This window comes from Battus philenor, unplaced genomic scaffold (assembly GCF_028537555.1).
Source record: "Battus philenor isolate CCGP_79_NKW_IND1 unplaced genomic scaffold, ilBatPhil1.0.hap1 SCAF_20, whole genome shotgun sequence".
NCBI classification, from domain to species: Eukaryota; Metazoa; Arthropoda; class Insecta; order Lepidoptera; family Papilionidae; genus Battus; species Battus philenor.
In genome coordinates, this window is record NW_027181683.1 from 3,294,123 (window position 1) to 3,318,820 (window position 24,698).

General features: G+C 39.4%; 1 protein-coding gene across 1 annotated transcript in view; it reads right to left on the minus strand.

Annotated features, from left to right (window-relative positions):
- Positions 1-4,344: 4,344 nt before the first annotated feature.
- Positions 4,345-24,698, minus strand: part of LOC137923121 (ankyrin repeat domain-containing protein 50) — a 121,697-nt gene continuing 101,343 nt past the window's right edge. The window contains exons 28-40 of the mRNA XM_068766284.1: positions 24,442-24,625; positions 23,608-23,788; positions 22,761-22,830; positions 22,314-22,460; positions 21,107-21,190; positions 19,850-19,966; positions 19,190-19,317; positions 18,981-19,108; positions 18,685-18,872; positions 18,030-18,153; positions 16,102-16,185; positions 8,204-8,274; positions 4,345-7,146 (exon numbers count right to left, since the gene is read on the minus strand). Of these exons, the coding sequence (XP_068622385.1) occupies positions 7,031-7,146; positions 8,204-8,274; positions 16,102-16,185; positions 18,030-18,153; positions 18,685-18,872; positions 18,981-19,108; positions 19,190-19,317; positions 19,850-19,966; positions 21,107-21,190; positions 22,314-22,460; positions 22,761-22,830; positions 23,608-23,788; positions 24,442-24,625 (1,622 nt within the window). The 3' untranslated portion in view covers positions 4,345-7,030. The remainder of the gene's footprint in view (positions 7,147-8,203; positions 8,275-16,101; positions 16,186-18,029; positions 18,154-18,684; positions 18,873-18,980; positions 19,109-19,189; positions 19,318-19,849; positions 19,967-21,106; positions 21,191-22,313; positions 22,461-22,760; positions 22,831-23,607; positions 23,789-24,441; positions 24,626-24,698) is intronic.

Here is a 24,698-nt window from a genome sequence, read left to right on the forward strand (position 1 = left end):
GTTTTTTGGAACGTGACCACGACGCAAAGTGAGGTATTGGTGTAGTAATTAATAAAAATGTAATTTATGAATATTCCAACAAATTCGTGTGCCATAAAGTTTTTTCGGTGCATCACTATAAATGCTCAATAAAACAAATATTATTTGTGATTATTAAAAGTTTCGTCGGAGCGCTGTAGGCACTTGAACTAAATATTCTTATTAACTTTATATTATATAAGAAGATTAAACTGTATAAGAGCAGACTTTCGAACCACTGCTCGGCCTTTTTTGACAGGTTACCAATAACTTACTGGTATTTTATTTATTCATGGGGGCAGAGTGCAGTGGGCGTTCAGCCTGTACTGTCAAGTATCAAAGTTCGAACCTTGACTCATGGGAATAATCACAATAAGAAATCTCTTTGCCTCTCATCATCTATAAATTTTAAGTTCTCGTTATTTACAAAGGTTATTCTCATAATTGTTGTTATTATTTTCATATTAAAGTTAATTAACTTGTCGAATGATCTAAACATTGATATTTGACTTACTTAACACTGCAATTAAATTTGGCTAAACCTATCTAATTAGGATATTGAATTTTTATACCAACGTCGCTTCTAAACCTAGTGCTTTATTTTAATAAAGACTATTACTTTTATTAACGATATTATTAGCTTTTGTAGGTTTTTAAAGCATAAACTTGTTTTGTGATTTAATAATAATACAATAATAGTTGTATGTAACAATTTGCTTGTGTTAAAACTAGAACACGTTTGTGACCATTATTTTCATATCAAGTTTATGATAAAAATTCAATTATTTTTCCAATTGTCTTTATTAAATTACTATACATACTGGTTAGACGTATCGTCGTGCGTTTTTAGGTCCTGAGACAAATAGGAGGCTACGGCACTAAATAGTGCAATTCCAGTATATATTGTACACATCAGTTTTATGGGACTTGCCTACACAATACTCAATGCAATAAGCCATCTTTTCTCATCGTCGCGAAATACGCGATTTATTAGACGCGTGGTTAGTGCAATCAAATGTATTACACCTCTTTTATCACCCTGACAACGTGTTGTCGCTATGCGCTCCTTTTTTATGACAGATTTTGTCAAAATGGAAAAAGGATGAAGACGGAATTTTATTGGGGAAGTCCGAGAATTATACATAATATAAACGATATGCCTTTAAGAGGGCGTATGCTCGCGCACGAAATGCACGCGTGGGATGAGCATGGAAGACGAAGACTAACGACTAAGACGGTCACAGGCCTCACGCGGTAAAGTTCTTGAACGATATCGGTTGGTTAGTACTTGCCCTTGGCCCGTAGATTGATTGTAATCATATGATGATTATATTGAGAAATAGCTTAAAGACTATGTTGAGATGATGGTGTTCGTTGCACGTCTGCAAGGGCAAGTATGGAAGATCTTTCCTGATCAGTGATCCGACCTTGTTTGCTTATAGCCTAGAACGACGGGCCTACCTGTTTTTTATGGGAGCCGTACCCGTATTTCTGGGACTCCTAGGTTGGCCTGGGTGTTTCGTGATCGATGTTTCTTTGTAGTGTAGTAAATTGGTAGATATCAGAGGCTGGAACGTAGTTGGCAGCGGGCGTGTCCGTCCTATGGGGGCCGTGCAGCGTTTGGTGACCAATGTGCGACCGTGTCAGTGCGGGTTCGGTTACATGTTTACATGTGTTGGGTCTCGATTTCTCGGCATACATCAACGTGGTATGCCTTTGTCGCCAAATTGATTTTCTATTTGGATCTAAATTTGATTTGCGAAGCAGATTGTAGATTACACTATGACGGTAGAGTCTAAGTGCAGCTTTCTTATATGGAATAATATGTAAGGCGGCGACAGTAATGTTTAAAATATTTTGTAATTACTGCAAACTACACATTCACGCCTAGAAGTGCTACTTGAAATTGTTATACCTTATACATTTAAGATCACCGACTAGACCTAATACAACATAGCAACTTTGCTATGGCATAAATAAAGTTGCGGGAAGTCGCTATATACTGCTGCACAAGACCGATCACCATGACGGTCCTGGGGGAGGCCTGTGACTAACGGCGTAAGTCTATTGGCTAATATGGTGATGATCTTACTAAAGTCTCTAGTTAAATTAACAAATCATTAAGAATGTATACAATATTTTTATGTCAGGTGGTTAATGGCATATTAGCATTTACAGATTCTACGGATTTGAGCGAACAAAGTATAGATGGCGCTTAGCCTAACCGCGTTTTTGGCAAAGCTTATGGGTTCCTGGAACTACAAACTTATTTTATCACCGAAAGGAGAGTAAGAATAAAGGGGTGAGAAAAGTAAAGTGCACAAAATAAAAAACATAATTAAGAGAAATTATATATTTCTATATATTTCTTCGCAACGTATTCATCACGGCACCGGTACGTTACGCTTATTACAAATTCAAGTTACCAGTAGTCACGTAACGGCTAAATCACAATTGTCGTCAAACTCACACGAGAACACAAGAATATAAGTGTCTATAAATAAATAAATATCACTATATCTTTTTTACAAAAGGCATTCACGTAAAACTATAGCGGTGGCTTGATGCGGTGCGTTTTGAATTTATTTAACTTATATAGAGAAGGAATAAACGTAAGTCATTAACTTGGGAATCTCAATTGTGATACGAGTATCAATGTAAATAGACAAAATGAAGTTTAAAATTACTTTTCACTAAGTATGAACGAAATAAATTGATATTAAATATGATTTGTACGGAATTACTTTATTCAGGACTAAACATTTAATAGATGATAAAGAACTTTTCCTGGTATTTTACTAAAGTTAACAATTTTTTGAGTATTATATGTACGTTAATATAAATTAAAAGATCCACATTATTTCATCAAAAAATGCCTTTATACCAAAATCAGTTTTGCCATACAGGCATTTTTTACAGGCAGATTTGAAATGATGACTGACGCTCGGACGCTCATCCTAAGCTTCTTTTATAGTAATTAAGCTAAAGTGCCTTAACTCTGGGCCGCAACATATATTTTTTACCGAATTTTAAATATTCAACACGCACCCACCATTCCAGCTTTTACTAGTAATATTGACTGGAATTAGCAAGAATTGATTTATGTATACAATAAAATAATACGTATTTATAGATTTAATACAAAATAAGCAGCCTTAAACAGCTTTTGTCAGATTGTATTTACATGTACAGTCAATAGCAAAACACAGTATCAACTGCTAGTCTGACTGTACAAGTAAAAAAATAAAATTAAAATTACGGAATTCACGTGTTTTGAAAAAATACACTGGACTTCTAACAACCAATAGCCTCAATATATGACACATAGCATTAAGGTGTGTACACACCAGAGCAAAGCTTCGATTTCGATTCGATTTTTACGACAGTTATACAACAGTAAATATAAAACGAACAAAAATAATATGATTTTTCTGACGGTTGCTTTTTAAATACATTAAATAAAATATTATTTATGCGTCAAAATTTAAATACTTGTATGAAAATAGTGAAAGACAAAGAAAAATATATTTGTAGAGTTTAAATGTCGATTTCAAAGTTAAAAAAATCCTTTATGGGTTCAGACCTAATCAGTTGTAGGAGGGTATATTAACATTCCACAAGAAATTAAAGTATAAAGGCCAAAATAATAAGTATATTAATAAATACGTCTTATTATAACATTTAAGATTTTGATGAAGTGATCGGAATTCTTGTAACTTGATTTATTGACTCATTTACATAGTTTATATAACATATACATCAAACATTGTTAAATTGAGTTTCTGGCAGGTTCTTCTAAGCAGATCAGCAATCCGAGTCGGTGGTAGCTTACTACTTATAATGTTAAAATATTTGACGATTAAAAGTAAAATGCTTAATTGAATAAAGATATTTTGAATTTCTTTTTACATTCAAAACCAATAACCGGCTCTGATCTAGTTTATACACACCTTTATATCTCCAATATTTTAGATCCTAATAAATTATAGTAAAAATTTTGCTTGTAAAAAAACACAAGATGTCGAACCATTCATTCTCAAATAAAAATTGATATTTGTATACATAGTCACCTTGCAGAAATAACCACACGTGGACTCATGTTAAGCTACGTATTATATATTTCATTTACTACCACATTAAGAATACATATTACCTAGATAAATAAATGGAAAACAAAACATTCGGTACATTCTCGCTAACATTCAGTGCTATCACGTTAATAGTCGCTGAGAAAACGAGATATTTCTCGATTTAGTAATTTTTCTGATAAAGGCAAATGAAATTTTAGTTACTAATACATTTTTAAGGACTAGTAATTTTTAAAAAAAAATGACATTTAAATGGCAACACCTAAATACATTTTGATACAGTCAAACACAAATTTTACCGTTTACACGTAAAATATTTAGTCATAAGCAATTTTGTACAGTCACATTGGGTAGTTAGTTGCATCTCTCTCTATAAGTCGTCTAGGTACTATTGCGACGACAATTTCCGTAGTCAAGCAATGCGGAAATTTTTAAAATTAATGTGCTAAATGAGAATTATTAACTTTTTATCATGACTGTACATACAGACTATGCCTGTATAACTACGTTCATACAATAGTTAGTTCTATGTATACCAGGTGTCCCATAAATCAACGTCAAGATTAAATTGGATTACATAAGAAAATCTAGTGTTGGTCTGTCTTACATAACTCGTAGTAACATGAATGTTAAAAAATAAGGAAAAGCACTAAGTAAAGAGAAATATTCTTAGAGCCATTTGCAATAATCAATGAAGAAGTAATCACAAATTAGACAATATGGTCGCCCGTTGATGGCTTTAGCATCGCTGTCAAACAATAAATCTAAACAATGAACATGCACTTTTTAGTTCATCAATTGCTCTACAGAGGCAGCACCGTCGTAATGTTTTCGCCTGGTTATTGCTGTAAAACAATAATCGATTATTTTTAACGCGATAAGTATGCCGATAAAGACTGACGATGATTTACGAGACACCTGTATATATGTTATAGACGATAAAGTGAAATAAAATACGTAATAATATTTTTATTGACTAAATATTCAAGAGATTTCGAATACATTCAAACGATACACACTCTCGCACTAATATATTGGTGTTGTAATGTTTAATTTCAATATACCCTACCAAATAAAATTTTATTCATACCCTCACTATGATTAAACATTTATTTTCAAATAAATCGTTTCATACACAAATACTTATGGACTAGTTACTTTTTTTACGAATACATAGCAAAATATTACGCGAGTAAATGCACCCACAATGTTATTATTTAAATTTCACTATAAAAAAACCACTAAATTAGTTAACTTTGTTCGATTTGAGATCAGGCCTTATAAAGTTCAGTTGTACTGTTTTTTGTAGCTTAAAATGCAATTTGGAAGTATATAACATGATTTTTTTTAATACTGATAACAATTGGAAAAATTATGCAAGTATTACGGGCCAATATATCATTCCAATTAACACAGAAAGCCGAAGCATAGACAACATGAGCTAGCTATTAGACTAGGTTCACCAAGCTATTTTAAATAGGCCTTTTGTTTTTATTTGACCTAAACACATTCGGACTAATTCTTAAACTGCTGTGAAAAGGTACATAACAGGAAAATTTAATGAAAAATATAAACCATAAAGAATACAAATTACAGAAAAATAGATGTAATAATAAAATAGAGATAAACGATGTATTTTAAACCTTATGTACGTGATTTCAAATTACAATTTGGGCTATACCGAAAATATTATCTATTTCACAATATGGACTTTAAAATATTGAATTTGAATATGTTTTAGAATAGCAACATTCGCTTCAGTCTTCTACATTCATTTATGATTCCATTCAACTATTCAATCGTTCGTTCGTTCATGCTCCACATTCTTAAGATATCTATTTCGAGCTATAAATACTAGAACGAAGCTTAATAATAATTATGTTCGTTCAAAACGAATGAAGGTGAATGAATTGCTAAATATACGTGCTGATTGATTTTGAAAGCGAGGCGGTTTTACGTCTTATTCGTGTTAAATGTTACTATAGGAAACTAAGAATGGCTATTCATTGCAATTAAATATATTTAGGATCAAAATGTGCTTTTTGTCCGAACCTAGCTTTTTAGATCGTTAAGAATTGATCCAATTCACTCTCAAAAGTGTATGTTTTAATAATGATGTTCAATATATACTTTCATATATAAATTAATAGTACGTTATTAAAATATGGAGACTCATTTGATAGATAAGTACATGAAAAAATAATACGTAAGGCAAACGAGCCGTGCTATATTGGGACATTTTTATATCAAATAGACATATCGTTTGAAGACAGATCTAACCAAAAGTATACATTATTACATTCTACTATAACAACTTTTAGCTTAGCACAAATGGTTAGTTTCCTTTATTACTAACAATCGTTTTAGCGGTAAATAACGCCTTATTATACATTGATCGTACGTATTTCTTTCATCTAATCAGAATATTCTAGAACGTCTACGTATGTAGCCTTATGCAATTTTGAATAACTACGACTGCTATGTTATTTAAGATACAAACATTTGTAAAAACTTCCCACCAAAGCTATAAATTAAGAAATACGCTAATTAAATCAGTGGTAGAGAAATATTTAAACAAAAACTTCGGAAAATATTCATCAGTGTTACCAGTCCACTTGTAGCGCCCTATTGACTTAGATTACCTCACAATTAATGTTTTATATAGCAACATTAATTCAACGTTTCAGAAAAATAAAGCTTTATTACTTACACAATTTCTAAAAAATATTACTCATTTATGCAAAAATACAGTTTGCGAAATCACTAAATACCTTTCTCTTTTCTTCTGTAACATTCTCTGTATATTCATCTCTTTCTATCCTTTTTAGTAACAAAACATTGGTGTAACATAAAAGATCTTACAATCACAAATTTTTGTCTATATTAGACATTTTTAATTTCCAGCAATGCCGTCTCTAGGGTTCTTATAGTGGTGTCTCCTTTCTCCATTGGAATGCGTTGGTCTTGACTGCGGGGTTCGCTGAACTAGCGCTGGCTGCTAGAGCCACGCCCGTCCGTCGGATATTTGCTGCGGCGCTGTCTGTACAAGAAAAATCATTCTCAAACCAAAACCACAAACAATAACGTCACAATCACAAAAACGAGTAACAAGATACTGGTTGCTGATCTAATAGATAATTGGCCTAAAGACGTCTGTTTAGTATAATTTTAATATTTCAAATGAATGTTAGAGTTTGTTAGAGCTATCTTTTCTAGCTTTTGATATTACTTGACAACATTTCACTGTTAATGTTTTTTCAACATGGCCAGATATATTTATGACAAGTTATACGTAATAATATTTTGAGTACATGTTTAATAAAAAATCAGACCATTGCAATATGAACTTATTTCTACTGTTCAAAGAAAGATTACTTCCAGTAAAGAGAACATTAAAAAATTTTAAAAGTAAAATTTGATGCCCTAGCTACCCAGTACAACTGTATACTGTGATATAGATATTATTATTCATATTTTTATAGATTCATCGTTTCAGCCCATCGACACCCACTGCGAGGCCTTCCTTAAAGATTTCTATCGGAGGATACACAATAATCACTACGCTATCGCAATGTAATATTGTGGTATGTAGAGAATGCTTTTGCTGATCTTCTAATAACTTGTTTGTGAGCAGTAGTAACCCTATATAGTTAATGCACAAAGTGTGAAATATATATCGAATCCCAGAAATCAAACACGTGACCTACAATCACAAGTCTTAGTCCTCTATCGCAGGGCTACCACTGCTTATACTTATACATTAATGACTAATTATTAAAAATTTATCTAATGGATTAGTACGTATTTTACAATATTTCTATATTTATTATAACAGTATATATAAAAAAATTGTACAACCAATAAAAAAGTATTACAGGTAGATGGAAATAGGGAGGAAAAAAAAGTATAATAATATGAAAGTAATAAATAATACAGTTTTAGAAGGCTTTTAAAAATACAAAAGTTTTGGCCTATCTAATTGATATAGGTACAGGTTTATACGTTAATAAATTGCTGAGAAACTGTATGTGTGACCACTTGGTGATCTTAATGATCAAGAGGTTATGGGTTTTTTCCAAGCACCTATATGCACTTACCAAGTCCGTTTCTCACGTTGGCAACGAGCCGCATCGCCGGGTTGGTGACGATGCCGTTTCTCTTATTTTTACTGCAACAAATAAGAAACTAGGTTAGTTTCCATTACCAGTTTTGCACATTAAGATATAGATTTAGTGCTAAAATTCAAAATTTTCTGATAAAAAAAGAAAATTTCATTTTAAGTTGATCCAACAATGAGTAATCAACAGAGTGGTGTCTGTCTACAATAACTGCAATTACACAAATGAACGTTTATAAATTAATGAACAGTGTTTATTTATTTAATTAGAATATAACATGCGTGGTGGCCTTGATCTACTAGTGAGAAATAGCCATTAATCGGCTCTACGAACTGTTTAAGGAGGCGGAGCTCGCACATAGAGAGAGAACCCAGGACCCAAAAGGGGGTCCAGTAGAGCAGCCGGCGAGCGGGGCGAAACGGGTGGAAGCAGTAGTGAAGGATCCACCCGCAAACCCCCTGCCGGCGAGCCAGTGCGAGCTCCTTAAGAAATTAGACAGCCACGCGAGACTCCTTGAAGCCAATACCAAAGAATTGGAGGGCTTGAGGGAGTCTCTCGTGGCTGCAAAAGTACAAGAAAAAGTGAAGCCTCCCGGCACGTACGCGAGCGTGGCGGCCGGCCCGGCAAAAAGACCGCCACCGGGGTGCGAACCTAAGCACTCGGTGGCGGTCTCGTCGGGGACCGACACGGGCGAGCAGGTCCTGGGAAAAATACGGAAAGCTCTAAACGCCACCCAGACCGGCATAAGGGTCGACCGGATCCGCAGGGTGCGGGACGGTCGGGTCATCCTGGGCTGCGGCTCAGAGGTCGAGCTGGAGAGGGTGCGTGAGGGGCTGAGGAGGGCAGGCAGGGACCTGAACCTTGCAGAGGTCAAAAACAAGGACCCACTGGTTCTGCTCAGAGACGTAATGGCCTATAATACTAACGAAGAAATAGTAAAGGCCATTAAGACCCAAAATAAACACCTGCTGGTCGACGTCTCTGAGGAGGATCAGAGGGCGGAGGTAAGGTTCAGGAGGAGGGCGCGAAATGTGCAGACGATCCATGTGGTCATGCGCGTGTCGCCTGCGCTCTGGGGACGGCTGACGGCTGCGGGCTACATGCACGTGGACCTCCAGCGAGTGCGGGTGCATGATCACTCCCCGCTAGTCCAGTGCACTCGGTGCCTAGGTTACGGCCACACCAAACGGCATTGCGCGGAGAGCGAAGACCGCTGCAGCCATTGTGGTGGCCGGCACCTACGCGCCGAGTGTCCGGATCGGCAAGCCGGGAAACCTCCCGCCTGCCGGAACTGCCGACTAGCTAAGGCAGACCGGTGGGACCACGGCGCATTTGACGAAGACTGTCCTGTGCGGAGAAAGTGGGACACCATAGCACGGGCGTCCGTAGCGTATTGCTAAGGGCACCCAGGTGACTCACCGCACTCTCCGCGCAGGGCACCACCAGTACCGCGTGGCGCAGCTAAACCTGCAAAGGTCCAAGCTCGCTACTGCCGAGCTGATATGTGAAGCGCCGAAGAGAGGCTGGGCGTTCGCATTGGTCCAGGAGCCGTATATCGGCGCTATTGGCGAGATGAGGCACTACCCAGGGACAAGGGTGGTACAATGTGTCGCGCGAGGCAACGGGGAGGTTGTCAAGGCGGCCATTGTGCTATTCGACGACACTATCGATATCACTCAATGTCCCCAACTCACGTCTGGCAACGTTGCTGCGGCCAGGCTGAGGACTGGGGCTTGGGAGATAGGGGTGGTGTCCGTCTACCTGGAGCCTAATACGCCCGTCGGACCATACCTGGACCGGATCGGCTCGGCCGTGGAGGGCTTGGGGACAGCCAACGTGGTACTGGGTGGCGACGTCAATGCGCATAACACCTGGTGGGGTAGCCGGTCCACGGACCGAAGGGGGGAGGAGGTCGCAGCCGCCCTCGACCAACTGGGAGTGCACGTGTTGAACCAGGGGTCTGAGCCGACGTTTGATACGTATCGGGGCGGTAAGCATTACTCCAGTCGCGTCGACATTACTGCTTGCTCGACCACCCTGCTCGACCGAGCGGTGGGCTGGAGCCTCGTGGACGACATATCCTCGTCGGACCACAGGGCAATTGTGTTCAATCTGAAGTTTGAGAGGTCCCAAGGCACGGACGTCAAGCGGACCACACGGCAGTACACTACCCGTAGGGCAGACTGGGGCGAGTTCCATCGAACTGTCGCTCGGCTGCTATCGGATCGCTGTCTGACGCCTACCGAGGTGAATCAGATCACCGAAAAGGGGGCGTTGGACAGCACGGTCGGTCGGTATGTGGAAACCGTGAGGGACGCTTGCGAGTTGGTCCTGCCGAAGGTCTCCAAGCGGAAGAGAACGGAATTGCCCTGGTGGTCCGAACAGCTCTCTCTCCTCAAGGCAGATGTCTTGAGGAAGAAGAGAAGGATCAGGGCCGCGAGGCCGGCTCGTAAGGAGCTGGTCTGGCGCGAGTACTGCGACGCGAAGGAGGCATACCGCCTTGAGGCGAGGCGCGCTCAGACCCATAGCTGGAAGCGTTTCTGTGAGAGACAGGATCGCGAGACCATGTGGGGCGGGATCCACCGTGTGATGCGTCGCACGGAGGTGAGGCGAGAGGACGTCCCCCTCGTCCAGTCAGGTAAAGTGCTGGACGCAGCGGGATCAGCCAGGTTGCTGGCGGAGGTTTTCTTCCCGGAGGACGACCCCGGGAAGGACAATGCGGACCACAGAACTGTAAGAGCTAAAGCCGATGAAGTCAATTCGGGGGACCATGATGGAACATGCGACCCCCCGTTTACGATGGAGGAGCTCCGATGGTCCGTATCGACCTTCAACGCCAAGAAGGCACCTGGCTCTGACGGACTCACCGCGGACATCTGCCGTGCGGCCGTCGCCGTGGACCCCGTTCTGTACCTCGCGCTCTCCAACCGGTGTCTCGCGCTTTCCCACTTCCCCACGAGATGGAAGGAGGCAGTGGTCGTAGCGTTGCGGAAGCCGGACAAGGAGGACTACACGCACCCGAAATCCTACAGGCCCATCGGACTCTTGCCGATTCTCGGCAAGGTCCTTGAGAAAATGATGGTCCGTAGGATCCGGTGGTACACTGCACCGTATATCAGTAGCCACCAATACGGCTTCATGCCGCAGAGGTGTACCGAAGACTCCCTGTATGACCTGATCCAGCATCTGCGAACCCGGCTGAAGGAGAAGGAGATCGCAGTGCTGGTATCATTGGACATAGAGGGAGCCTTCGATAACGCCTGGTGGCCTGCTATACGGTGCAGACTGGCAGAGACTCGCTGCCCCGCGAATCTGCGGCGTCTTGTTGACAGCTATTTTAGCGATCGCAAGGTGTCCGTACGGTACGCGGGGGCAGAGTGGGCCAGAGAGACCACCAAGGGGTGCGTGCAGGGATCCGTAGGCGGCCCAACCTTCTGGACCCTCCTCATCAACCCTCTCCTGGAGGAGGTGGCAAAGACCGGGACACACTGCCAGGCGTTCGCAGATGACGTCGTGCTGGTCTTCTCGGGGCAGAAGGCCCAGGACATCTCGAGTCGGGCCAACGCCGTTCTCGCCCATGTTCATGAGTGGGGGGTCAGGAATAAGCTGAGGTTCGCACCACACAAAACCAAGGTGATGGTGCTAACCAACAAGCTAAAGTTCGACTACCCATTACTGAGCATGGGAGGTGAGCCGCTTGGACGGACTGGGGAGGTCCGGATACTAGGCCTCACAGTTGACGATAGGCTCACGTTCAACAGTCACGTGAAGAACGTGAGCAAGAAGGCACAGGGCCTCTATCGTCAGCTGTGCAGGGCTGCGAAGGTATCTTGGGGTCTGAACTCGGAGGTGATCAGAACGATGTATCTGGCGGTGCTGGAGCCGACGATTTTGTATGCAGCGAGTGCATGGGCGCCGGCGGCTAGGAAGCTGCTGGTCCGCAGGCAGTTGGGCGCGGTCCAGCGGGGCTTCGCGCAGAAGATCGCGAGGACCCACAGGACCGCGTCCCTGCACTCGGCCCTTATACTTGCCGGGTTGCTTCCCCTGGACCTTCGGGTCCAAGAAGCAGCCCGCTTATTTGAAATAAGAAAGGGTCATTCCCGGCAGGTGGTAAAGGACCGAGACCTGGAGGTACCGGTCAGCTACCTGAGACTACCACACCCGTCTGGTCAAGTTGGTGTGGAGTTCTCCTGTCTGGGGGAAAGTGCGGAGGAAGTCCGACTTGCCACCGCGGCTGCCGATCTGGTAATTTATACCGACGGCAGCCGCATAGAGGATAAGGTGGGTGCGGCGTTCTGCGTCAAGCGGGGCGCCGTAGAGTCATACACAAAGAAACTCAAGTTGGGCAACTTCTGCACCGTATACCAGGCAGAGCTGCTGGCTCTAGCTGAGGCAACAGGGTACGCGGCCGGCGAGTCGGCGCAAGTCTGTGCCGTACTGAGCGACTCGCGGTCCGCTCTCGAAACTGTCGCAAGATCGGACACCCTCCATCCCTTAGCGTTAAGAGTGAAGGAGAATGTAATGAAAGCGAGAGAGAAAGGGAAGGATGTAAGGTTGTTCTGGGTGAAAGCGCACGCGGGGATGGAGGGGAACGAGAGGGCGGACCAGCTGGCCAAGGAAGCGGCCCTGAAGAGTAAAAGACGACCAGAGTACGAGAGATGCCCTGTTTCATTCGTCAAGCGGCAACTGAGACTGGAGTCGCTCGACGAATGGAACAGGAGGTATGTGGAAGGAACGACGGCTTCGGTAACGAGGATGTTTTTCCCGGACGCCGTCTCAGCCTACCGCGTGCTCCGCAGCATCGAGGTGGACGCGGTCTCGGCCCAGCTCTTCACGGGGCACGGGGGGTTCTCTGAGTACCTTCATAGGTTCAAGCTCAAGGAGGACCCCTCGTGCTTCTGTGAACCGGGCGTGGACCAGACCGTGATCCACCTTGTGGCCCGGTGTCCCGCATTCGGGGGACTCCGGTTCGGCTTCGAGTGCCGGTCTGGGGTTCAAATCAGGGAGGAGTCAATAGCCTCCCTGATAGGCGGAGAATACCAGCAAGATTTCATAACCCTCTGCAAAGAAATAGTTAAAAGAACAATAGAAATAAATAAAAGACAAACATAAGTAAGTAACAAAGCGACAATAAAATGGGAAAAAATTAAGAAATAAGACTGTGATAAATAAAAAATAATTATAAAATAAGAAATCCAAATGTAAATAAAAAGATAAAAATGTAATTATTAATAAGAAAAGAGGGAAGAATGAAAGCTGAATAGGGCGAATGAGAAAGAAAGATGAATTGTGGAATGAAAGATAGAAAATAGAATGAAAGAAATGACATTATAAGGAAAGAAAGAAGAGAAAGAAAATAATAAGAAATGTGAAAAATTATATTGATACAAAAGACCCTGTCCCAAACTAGATAGGGGTACGAATTTCAAAAAAAAAAAAAAAAAAAAAAAAAAAAAAAAAAAAAAAAAAAAAAAAAAAAAAAAAACTAGTGAGAAATATGATATACACAACAGTGAAGTGAATTAAAAATACCAAACCAAGTACCTATAACGTATTCACCAGATAGTTTCAGAACTAGAAAACAATCTACCTCATTACTTAATAAAAGCAAACTATATCAACATGCGTATCAGAGCTTCGAACATTAATTCTTATCCTTGAATTTAACACTTGGCATTCAATGCAATCGCAGTAAATCGAAAACTACTTCGTTTTTACGAACGAAACTTTATGAGACACATGATTATTTAAAATAAGAACACGATCCAGCGACAGACTGTAAAGCACGTGAAAATACATTGCTCGCATACCATTGTCTTAAAAGTTTTCTTACATTTTAAGTTTCAAAATCTAGAGTTGCATACAACCTTTAATGTTCGCAATGCTCCAAAGAGTGTTCAGATGAACAGTGTCACATAACAAGCTTTACTAAGTTTTGTAACCCTGTGAAACACCATATTTGTTCAAGATAGAATTGTAATAAATAGACATTTCGTGAAAATTATTTCGTACTCAATGAACCGAAAAAGTCAAACTTTCTAGACACGTAAATTGAATAGGCCTAGGCCTTCAGTATACACTTCCAATAAGACCGGTTGGAAGCGGCCTGCATCGAGCGTCTTCGTTCGTTAAGATCGTTCTTAAGAAGTTCCTCCCCGCCGAGTACTGATACGGGTTCGGAAACTCTTGTAAATTTTATATAGTTCACGGACCCCTCCGTTCCGTGAACTCGTTTCCGATGAAGCTGTAAAAGCCGCAAGGCTAACAGCACAAACTTCACATGAGACAATAGACAATAACAAGTTTCTCTGTCCACACTTTCACCCAGCAAGTCCTTCGCTGGGCATGCCGGCGGTGGTCAACTCTAGAACATTCAGGCCGCAGCGCCCTGAATGTTCTAAGCGCTATGAAAACTGACCATTGCCAATTCACTGGTAGTTCTCTACGGTCTGTATCTTTATCATTGGAGATTATTCAAAAAACAAACTCAAGATACATCTGTCATTTGATTTGAGATAATTCTTCCTTCATATCTGTGCTGATGAACATGTTTGTAGGATTGGTAAACAAATGTATTATTAATATTATCTCGATAAATAAAAACAAGTTCAATTCTACATAAGCTTATCAACAAAGCATGACATTAGAGCAACAAAATACAAGCAGTAAACAGCCAGTATAAGCAAAACTATTTAAACACCATTATAGTGCTACCGAAATCGCTTCATCACGCTTTAGAAAAGCGCGGCGAGATGGGTGCTGAGTAAATGAGAGCACGAGCTGTCAATATCCCCCCCCCCTCGCCGCATGCATACCTAAGGCGCGGTACAGCAGTAGCACCATAGCACATTTACCAATACAACTTTCAAGTCCAGTGTTAAACACATGATTCGCAACAATGCCTGTGCGATGAAATCCAATCTGCTACCAAGTTACAGATTTCGTACAATATGAAATAGAGTAAGAATCTATAACTGATAAATGAGAATTAATGGAATTCCTCTTTAATGATATGGTGCTGTTAGCCAAATATCTTTGTGTACCTGCACAATCACTGTGATTTTGGTGCTGTTGGATTACTATATAGAAAAGTTCGTTTTGAATTTTTCCTCGCAATATATCAATTAGCACATCTATTTATTTAAATTTGAAAATCAATACATTAATGTTCATCGCCGTAAAAATAACCAACAAACAATCTTCATTTGTTTCTGTATCCTATAACAAAACTTTTTTTATTTATAAATACCCGATAACTTCATATCTACTAAAAATGCCTCATTTCACTTTACAATAAAAATAGTATCGAGTGTACATTGTTAAAATATTTATGTTACTTTTTATTTCCACCATTACCAATGCACCTGCAATACACGTACCACAGAAAGAATATTTGTTGTAAGATATTCTAGTCTGTAGTTTATCGGAATAAACTTAGTTCAATATTTTTAATATCAAAGTAAAATCAACTTTAAGCATCTACACCAAACCAAACTTTAAAAAGTACTCACGAAAACCACTTTTATGTATCATCACAAATTTTTCTAAATTTGTAATGATACATTTATATATAAAACCCATCACCAAATGATAGTTGAAAAACTTTGTATAAACGAATATAAAAGAGAAATATTTTACAGATTTTGGACTAAGTGTAGTAAACAATGATTACTGTAATTAAATTTACTTTTATACATGGAACCGATTCCATACAAAATTGCTTTTGTATGTCAAATCAGTTTCTATCGAAAACACATTCTTTATCACATTTTAATATTGCAAAGATACATGAAAAATAAAAACCAAGTCTGAAGAATACAGCCAACCACATAAGATCACAGTGACCCACTCCGGCAGGGTAGTTGATATCGACTCACGTTTTTTTAAAAATGCGGCCGCGCGCCCTGCCGAGGCTGCCGACTATCTTGCTGTACGTCGAGCTCCGAGCGGTCCACACCTCGCTATATATACATTGCACTACTTAGCTAAATAAACAACATCTAGTATTTCGACTGATATAACTTTGCGAGAACGTTAAGAACATTATTATCTTTTTATTTAAAGTATAAAAAAGTTATGTTATAGTGTTACAACATCTATGTTTATATAATCAATACATGTTATAGCAATTTTTTGACATTATGAATAGACTGTATTAGATTAGCCAGTTTGTTGTGCAAGTTGAATTTTAAGCGAACAAACACACATAATGGTCGCTGAGGACTAGGTCCTGAAGTGGAGACCACGGACAGGCAAACGCAGCGTAAGAAGACCACACCTAAGGTAGACAGACGATCTTTTTAAGGTCGTTGGAAGTAGATCACTTCCTATTCGGTTTATCAAGCAGTGAACATCCTACGGCTGAAATAATAATGATGTCATACAAGTGACATATGTTAGATATGACAATTCTAGATGGGAAGTTGAAGCTATATTAGAAATTATTTTAATATCACAGATTATTTATAATAGCGAGGAAATCAGTCACACATGGAATTTTAAAAAAAATCCCACCTCACGTCTCCTTTCCTCTCACCACCCTGTGGCATTTATACAGTAAGAGTTGCTGGCATATTAATTTTACGACATAAAAATGTTTATAGAAATACATAAAAATATTCACACGTCATTTAAATTGCATTATGATACAACATGAGACCTAAGGACTGGCAACAAAGTTAAAGTCAAAAAAGTTAATTATATAATAATTTCTACCAAAAGCATTTAAATTACCACGTTCACACAAAGTCTACCAGTCTGATCAAGCATTACACAGACCACAAGCGACAACATCAACAATTTATTAATTCACAGCATTGTCATGCCTAAAGGAACATGCTAGTAATATATAATATACTTTTCATTCAAGTTCGTAAACAGTAAAAATTAAAATACGCGGGTAATTTTGTCAACAATTAAATTAAAAATTTCTAATTGTTTTGAGGTTATTTTTTAGCAACATCTTAATTCACAATACTGTATAAAATTCCCATGTTTTTCCTAGTCACGGTCAAATTGTGTTAAAATGAGAGCACTAACGGTACTTACTATAAATACTCAAATTACTAGTCGCAAAGGCGGGTATATCAAGCTAATCGGATTTGATTAACCCCATAGTTAATTGCTAAATACATAAACAGATGTATAAGGAAGTTGTGGTATTATATGCAACAAACATTAACTTTTTTATCGCCCCAAAGCATATATTATTCTTCTAGTAGAACTAATTTTAAATTAAAATTATTAACAAATAACACACTTTACTAATCTAGGGATTATGAAATGTCTCCTATATCTATAATAGTTTATATAAAAAAGTATGAAACATCGACTCATCTGATGCTGAAATACATAAATGTACCATAAACAATATTTCTAGGTTATTGGAAGCCCCGAGATCTTGGCTGCTTTGTTGACATAAGTTAGCCCACTATTCCATGGTGCAACCGAATGCAAAATCTCTAACACATTGGTACACATAATATATGATTAAAAAAAAGTGATTATTTTCTATCACTTGTAATAAGAGTTCGGAATTCCGGATACAGATAAAGAAATGTTAGTTTGTTACGAAAAATATTTATGCCATAAAAAACCGCGAGGAGGGAAACTGCAAGTGAGACAAAAAATAAATTTGCTTCTGGCCGAGTACCCCAAAAATAGTTATGTGTAATTTATTTATAATTATCAATGAGTTTGCAGTCGCCTCCGTTATTTATTAGCCTTAAAATCTGGATATAGATATGTATCCCAATATTTTATTCCTGGTAATGATTATTTTCAAATAATTAATTCTGGTACTAACTGGTCAGATCTGTCGTTGGATGGCTTGCTGTCCCGTCCGAGAATAATGCGCATATGTGTGTCGCGGTTAAAGTGTGTATCTGTGAGCACCGGCTGAACCGCAGTTAGGCTTGGCGGCTGTGAACCTGGGAACAGTAAAATCATGAATATATAGTTAATAAAACATTCTCTTTTACATTAAAGTTATGTGTATAGATGAAGGTATTTTTGGTAGATAAGGAAGAAATTAATTTTGAATTTCTCAAGTATTTCTTCTTTTCAAACAGCTGTCAGATGTTTGTGGAAAAAGATAAATGTAAACGAGTGATAATCAAATATTATTAAACAGAAGTTACATAACTATTTTGCTATCGAAAGCGCGGTACTGTTAACGCGCCGAGGGGGGACGATGAAAAAAGCATGAGCGCTAACGCCGCGAGCATTGAGGGCGAACTGACTTGACGAAATAGCCGATAATCCCCAGTCTTGCTGCGTAAGTTCCTAAAGACGCGGTACAGCGCTTTCGGTAGCCCTATAATTCATTTAATGTAAAAGTACTCTTACATTACCTTACATTACATTGATACGTTATTCAGAAATCTCGAAGGCATGTTTAAGTTAACGTATACGTAACGGGTTTTCACCTTATCACTGCTATACAATATACGTAGACTTACCGAAAGCTGCTAATGGTTGTGTGGTCGGGCTACAGATATCGCTGACGGGGCTACGTGGCGGCGATGCGTACAGCGGACTAGTGCTGTCTCGTTCGCACCCACTGTATCCATGTCTTTCCTCACGTCGTCTGTCTCGTTCGCGCGCATACCCATGAAGTTCCGCATCGCGTTCGTTGGCTGTGTAGCTTCTAAAATAAATGCAGAATTTAATGTCTGGAATCTCTCAAGTTTTTATTAAAAACGGTAAAATTTGTTAACAAAAAAAAGTTATGCTTAGAACAATTTTGGAACTATACCTGAGTTTAGCGTCCTTTTCTACCGCATGGTTTTCGGGTATAGGTTCGTCTCGTTCTTTCTCACGTCGACTCCTACCGCAGCGCGCCACTTGTTGCGCGAAGGATAGAGACAGGTTGGCTCGATTTGTCTGAAATAAATTAAGACTATTATAAATATAGTCAGACAAACCAAGATAACATTTTAAAGAAAAATTATTTGATGATATTACCTTATCATGCGGAGGCAACTCTGGCTCGGGCTGATCGTGCGATCTTGCCGACCCACCAGTCAAGTTTGAAGATGACTTCGTCGAGTTCGAACTGTGTACGCTGCGTCGCTTGTACTCAGGTGAACCGGCTGTTTTAATAAAATATATTCTTAGATTAATCACCCATATACAATTCAGCCACGTGGTCCCCCCTCACTCTGGGCTCAATGGAAAGCTCACAGTCGCTTAGCGAGCCATGGAAGACTATGTTCAGGATTTCTCAGAAGGAATAAGAAGATTCTTAGACGAATTAAAGTAGCCATAGACCAGCCAATTGGCTTTGGGCAGGCCACAGGGCGCAGAACAAACAGCCGATGGCAAGCCATGTTTCTGAAGTGAAGACCGCGGACTGGCGAGCCCAGCGTAGGGCGCCCACATGGTGGACAGATAACTTTGTTAAGATCGTCGGAAAGTGTGGATTCTGACTGCGTCCAACCGGTCCTGTTTGTGTTGCAACCGGCATGTTTTTATTAGGGAAGGGAGAAAATTAACAATATAGACAGCGAACACACACGCATTAGATCTCGCTTCAAATAGCCAGAGTACAAAAAACTTGACCAAATATATACGTTTTAAAATGTCATTCATTGCTCATCAAAGAATATTCAATAATTGTTAGACCTGGACGTGGGCGCGGTACTTCATCCACGGTGGGTGCAGAAGGTGCCGCCCAGCGTTCCAGCAGGCGGCAAATGTTAGCGTGACCGGCGCGCCATGCTACCTTCGCGGGAGTTCGTCCTGTAATCCACACAAAATATTCAGTGGGCCTTTTAAACAAACTAACCAATTTAATACAAAAATATTTAGACGGAAACTTAGTTAAATCCGCTTTTATAGTCTAAATGTATTTATGACAAAATTTACTTACTAGTAGGGCAAAGGCATGTCCATTACTGTGTATTAATTTGTAATAAAGAATTAAAAAGACAACTAAAAACTCATAACTTAAAGAATCGCGTCTGAGGTAAAGACAGATATAAAAAAATCACTATGAGGTTACAGAAACATCAGGAGAATTATCATTATATTAGCCTTAGTAATAAGTTAACGATATTTTAACTTTATAAAGTTCGTAGAGCTTTATCTCTGTCGCACGACTGACAAAACGTCAAACGTCGAAACCGACATTTGCCGATTGTCTCTTTCCAAAGGTCGATGTGCAATATTTATCGCCGGGTACTATACCGTTTACTTCCAACCCAATAAACAATGTATGGTAAGGAGTTACGTAATGTAAACATAGCACCCAAGTAGCAATGTAAGGTAAACATAGCAGATGTAATAATAGTCTCATTTATGCATTTCTGAATTCTCATTATAAATTTCCACAACAGTTAGATGTGCTTTGACTGATTCTATCCAATAAAAACAGGAAACTATATCTTTATAGAAATGCATCGTCTTCTTCTTTTCAGCCAACAGACACCCACTGCTAGACAAACGCCCCCCCCCCCCCCCCCATAGATCACTACGATAAATGATCTTGCGCTGCCCGCATTCAGCGAATTCCCCCGACCTTAACTATTATGGTCCTCCTAGAGAGGACCTAACAACGCCGCGTCAATCGACTCTTGGTCGCCACTCGAGAGCCTTTCGACCCCAAGGAACATCGGTTGCACGATGTGCCCCACCTGCCACTTGAGACGAGCAATACTTGGAACTATTTCGATGGTCTTGGATGATCTCGCAGCAAAACTTCAAACAAACCCCTCACTTTTATTCTTTGGGTATTTATATTTATATTATATTTCCTGATATATTCAGTTCATTTAAAAATGTTTTTCATAAATTTAATTATTCAGAAATCAGATATTAAACAGATGTAAAATAGTTATAAAACTAAAATGTAATTCGAATATTAAATGAAATGTAACCCACCACAATGATCTGCTTGCATGGGATCGGCACCATGTTGTAAGAGCCACAACACGCATTCTTCGTGTCCCTCTTGTGCTGCTATGCCTATAATTTAGAACAAAATAATTATCTGATATAAAAAAACCAATGCTCGAAATAAAATACTTAAAATGACAAAAATTTTAATGCATTTTCTACAAGTTAGCGATCTTTGTTATATCCGTACGTAAAAAATATGACTTGCGAGGTACTTAACATTGGACACTTATGTCTTTAGCGGCTTTTAGTTTGTTTTTAGAAAGTCATCTTACTATTCGTGGAAGATAGTAAGCCGATAATAAGAAATAGAAAAAAAACCATTTGATTGTTTATTTAGTTTCGTACAGCCAATTTGTTAAGATAAAAAAACAGTTGTTGACAATTAGTTTATAACCGATTATATGATAAAAAACACTCAACAAAAGACTCGCACCACTTCAAACGTGTTCCACGTTCAAACACACAAACAAAAGTATAATCTTTCTTTTTTTTCAGCCAAGCCGAGTGAGACGGAATGACTTTCAGTCACGTGGTTCCATAAAATGTGCGTCGCTAGTTTCTAAAATTAAAAATGAATTATAGAGTAATAAAAAAACCAAACTTATACGCAAGTCACTTGGATATAACTTCATGCTCCAAAGTTGCAATTATATTTTAGTGTAAGCGTAAAACCTCGGCCACGGAAGTGGAAGAGGCTCACTTTGTTAAACAACATTATAGTCACATTTTTATAAAAAAAATCTCGTTCGTCTATATCTAGGGAAGGACTCTAGGGTCTTTTTATTGTGTTAAATAATTTTTTCACGTTTCCATCTTTATTTTCTTTCTCTCCTAATATTCTTCGCAGTTTCTTTCATTGGTCATTTATATTTCGACACAATATCTTACATTCATGGCTTACTTGTCTCCTTATGCACACCACCTTCTTTCCTTCTCTTTCACTCTTAAAATACTACAGTTAATTACTTCTTTATTTTTTACTCTTTTTGATCTATCTCATATGTTCTATTTATATACTTCTGCAGCTCTTCAATATCATTATATTGAAGAACTGAAGAAGTATATACATAGAACATATGTATTTTAGAAGGTAATCATTATTACCTTCTAAAATACAAATACAATACTAAAGCACATATTTTAATTACGTTTATAGAAATTATTACTTTTGTTATGTATTTTTAATTACCAAGGGGCGTAGCTCCTTGCGTGCAGACGGCGGAAGGGGAAGCCCCGTGTCTCAACAGCGCTTTCAGTGCTGCAGTTCTACCCCGCCATGCCGCCGCATGCAAAGCCGTTCTAGCACAACGGTCACGACCGTCTACTCGGGCTCCACCTATGCACATTATTTTATTGCATTATTTAATATGAATAAATGTCAAAAGTCCAAACTCATGTCAGCCGATATATCATTGGATTTATGGTAAGAAGTATCATACACTCACTGACAAATGAGCTAATATATAGATATTCACCCATATAAAGTTTTTACACCTACTTCCAATAACACTTCATAAAGCGTTTACTGTAAAAGCCGATAGACGGCCATTGAAAGGCATAAGCCCTTAAAGGTGTGCCTACCAACTTTATGCTACATGATAGTTTTCATTCAAAGCAAAAAAGCTGCAATTCTTACCGACTGTGATAAGTAAATTGATCATTTCAGTATGTCCTTGCCAAGCGGATACGTGTAGAGGCGTGCGTCCCTGAAAGAAGAATTAATGAAAGTCAAGTAGAAAAGAAGAAAAGCTATATACGTGTTATACATATTACACAACGAGCACATAGGTCAATGTGCTGGTTGTGTAATATCGTACCCTCTACTGCAGTCTATGCCTGTACCAAAAATATTACCAAACACAAGTACTAGTAACGGAAAAATGAGAGGAATTAGAACACACCTCTCAGGATTAATGAGCCAGAACCCACCCTAAACTGAAAGATCGATCCCGTGAGTTACGACTTTAAGACACTTTACCTAGTGCTTTATCGCTGCTTACTCTTTATCTCTCTCTCTCCCTCTCTCTCTCTTGTTATATAAAAGGGAGATTATGGTTAAAAACTGTAAGCATTATATTAATTAATTGCGTGGATTTTTATGTAAAAAGATAACTTAAGATTATAAATAAGATCTCTTTTTTCAAAATTAAATTAAAGCAAAAAATTTAAATGGAAATAGTTGAACTATTGGCTGAATTAGAAAGAGCGCGTTTAGGAAAATATACCGGGTAGTTGGTTGTTCAACTTCTAATATCGACCCTACGTCATCACGACTGTAGCGTTATAACTATTACTGCGTATGTATGCAGCGAACCGTTGTCCAATATAATTTCAAAATCAATACATAGCTAAAACTGATCCTTACGTACACGAACATTGATTATAAATGTATACGCTTAAGGTTTTTGCTGAGAAATAAACTGTACATTCAACCCTTTAAATATTTAAATCTAATCACTCTCAAGTTGAGCAATGGAAGTTACCTCGCTGTCGCTGCAGTGCACGCTGGCGCCGCACGCGAGCAGCTGGCGCGCCATGGCGAGCCGGTTGTCGAGCGCCAGCACGTACAGCGTGCTGCGCCGGTCCGCGTCCAGCGCGTCCACGTCCGCGCCGCGCTCGTGCAGCGCCGACACCGTCTCGAAATGCCCTTCCAACGCCGCTAATCTAATCACAATAACGAAATAGGAAATAATATATAAAGCCTCAAGAAGCAAAACAAATAGTGAGCAAAAAAGAACCTGCATCAGGTGCTTCTATTAAAATGTCATAAAAATATTATATAAAAATTTAAAATGTGAATAAATTGTGCATGAATGTATGATGGCACACATTGAATGGTTATCTACAATGTGGATGAGGAAAAGAAGGCGAAGCATGGAAGAAGTTACGTAAGTGAGGAAAATCAGAAAGTTCAGTTCAGTTATCGTGTCGATCTTGTGGAGGCATATGCCTTGCAGGACTCTATCAGCTGATATGCTAATGATGATGCCTTATTAGTATGATCAAATCAGAAGGAAAACCACACAGGGATCAAGGTTACTGATGTAGCTCGAAGAATTGTAATTTATGATCGTATAATGCAAATCAATCAGTTATACCGGTTCTCTACGTTGTCACCTTTACAATTTTTATGTCGCTAAATCGAAATATTATCGTAGATCGTTATTTTAAGTCGGAAAGACTCTGGATGCAGGTTGCAGTCAAAAACTTTATCCAGTAGTAGAAGTCCTAAGGGTGAAACGTTGATGGTTATTGTAGGGCATACACATATTTTGAAAACATCTTATTGCTAAAAATATATTTTGACGTCTTTTTACCTGAGCGCCGTTTTGCCGTCGTGCGCGTGTTGATCGACGGGAGCGGCCCAGTCGTCCAATAGTAACGCGGCGAGGCGCGTGTGCCCCTCCTGCGCGGCCAGCATCAGCGCCCCCTTGCCGTCGTTGTCCGCTTCGTCAACCTTCGCACCCGCCTCCAGAAGCGCTTCGCAAACTTCTATATGTCCTAAAAATTTCATTAACCTTGATTACTCAATTATATATTACTTTTTCCACACATTATCATCACATAAAAATAA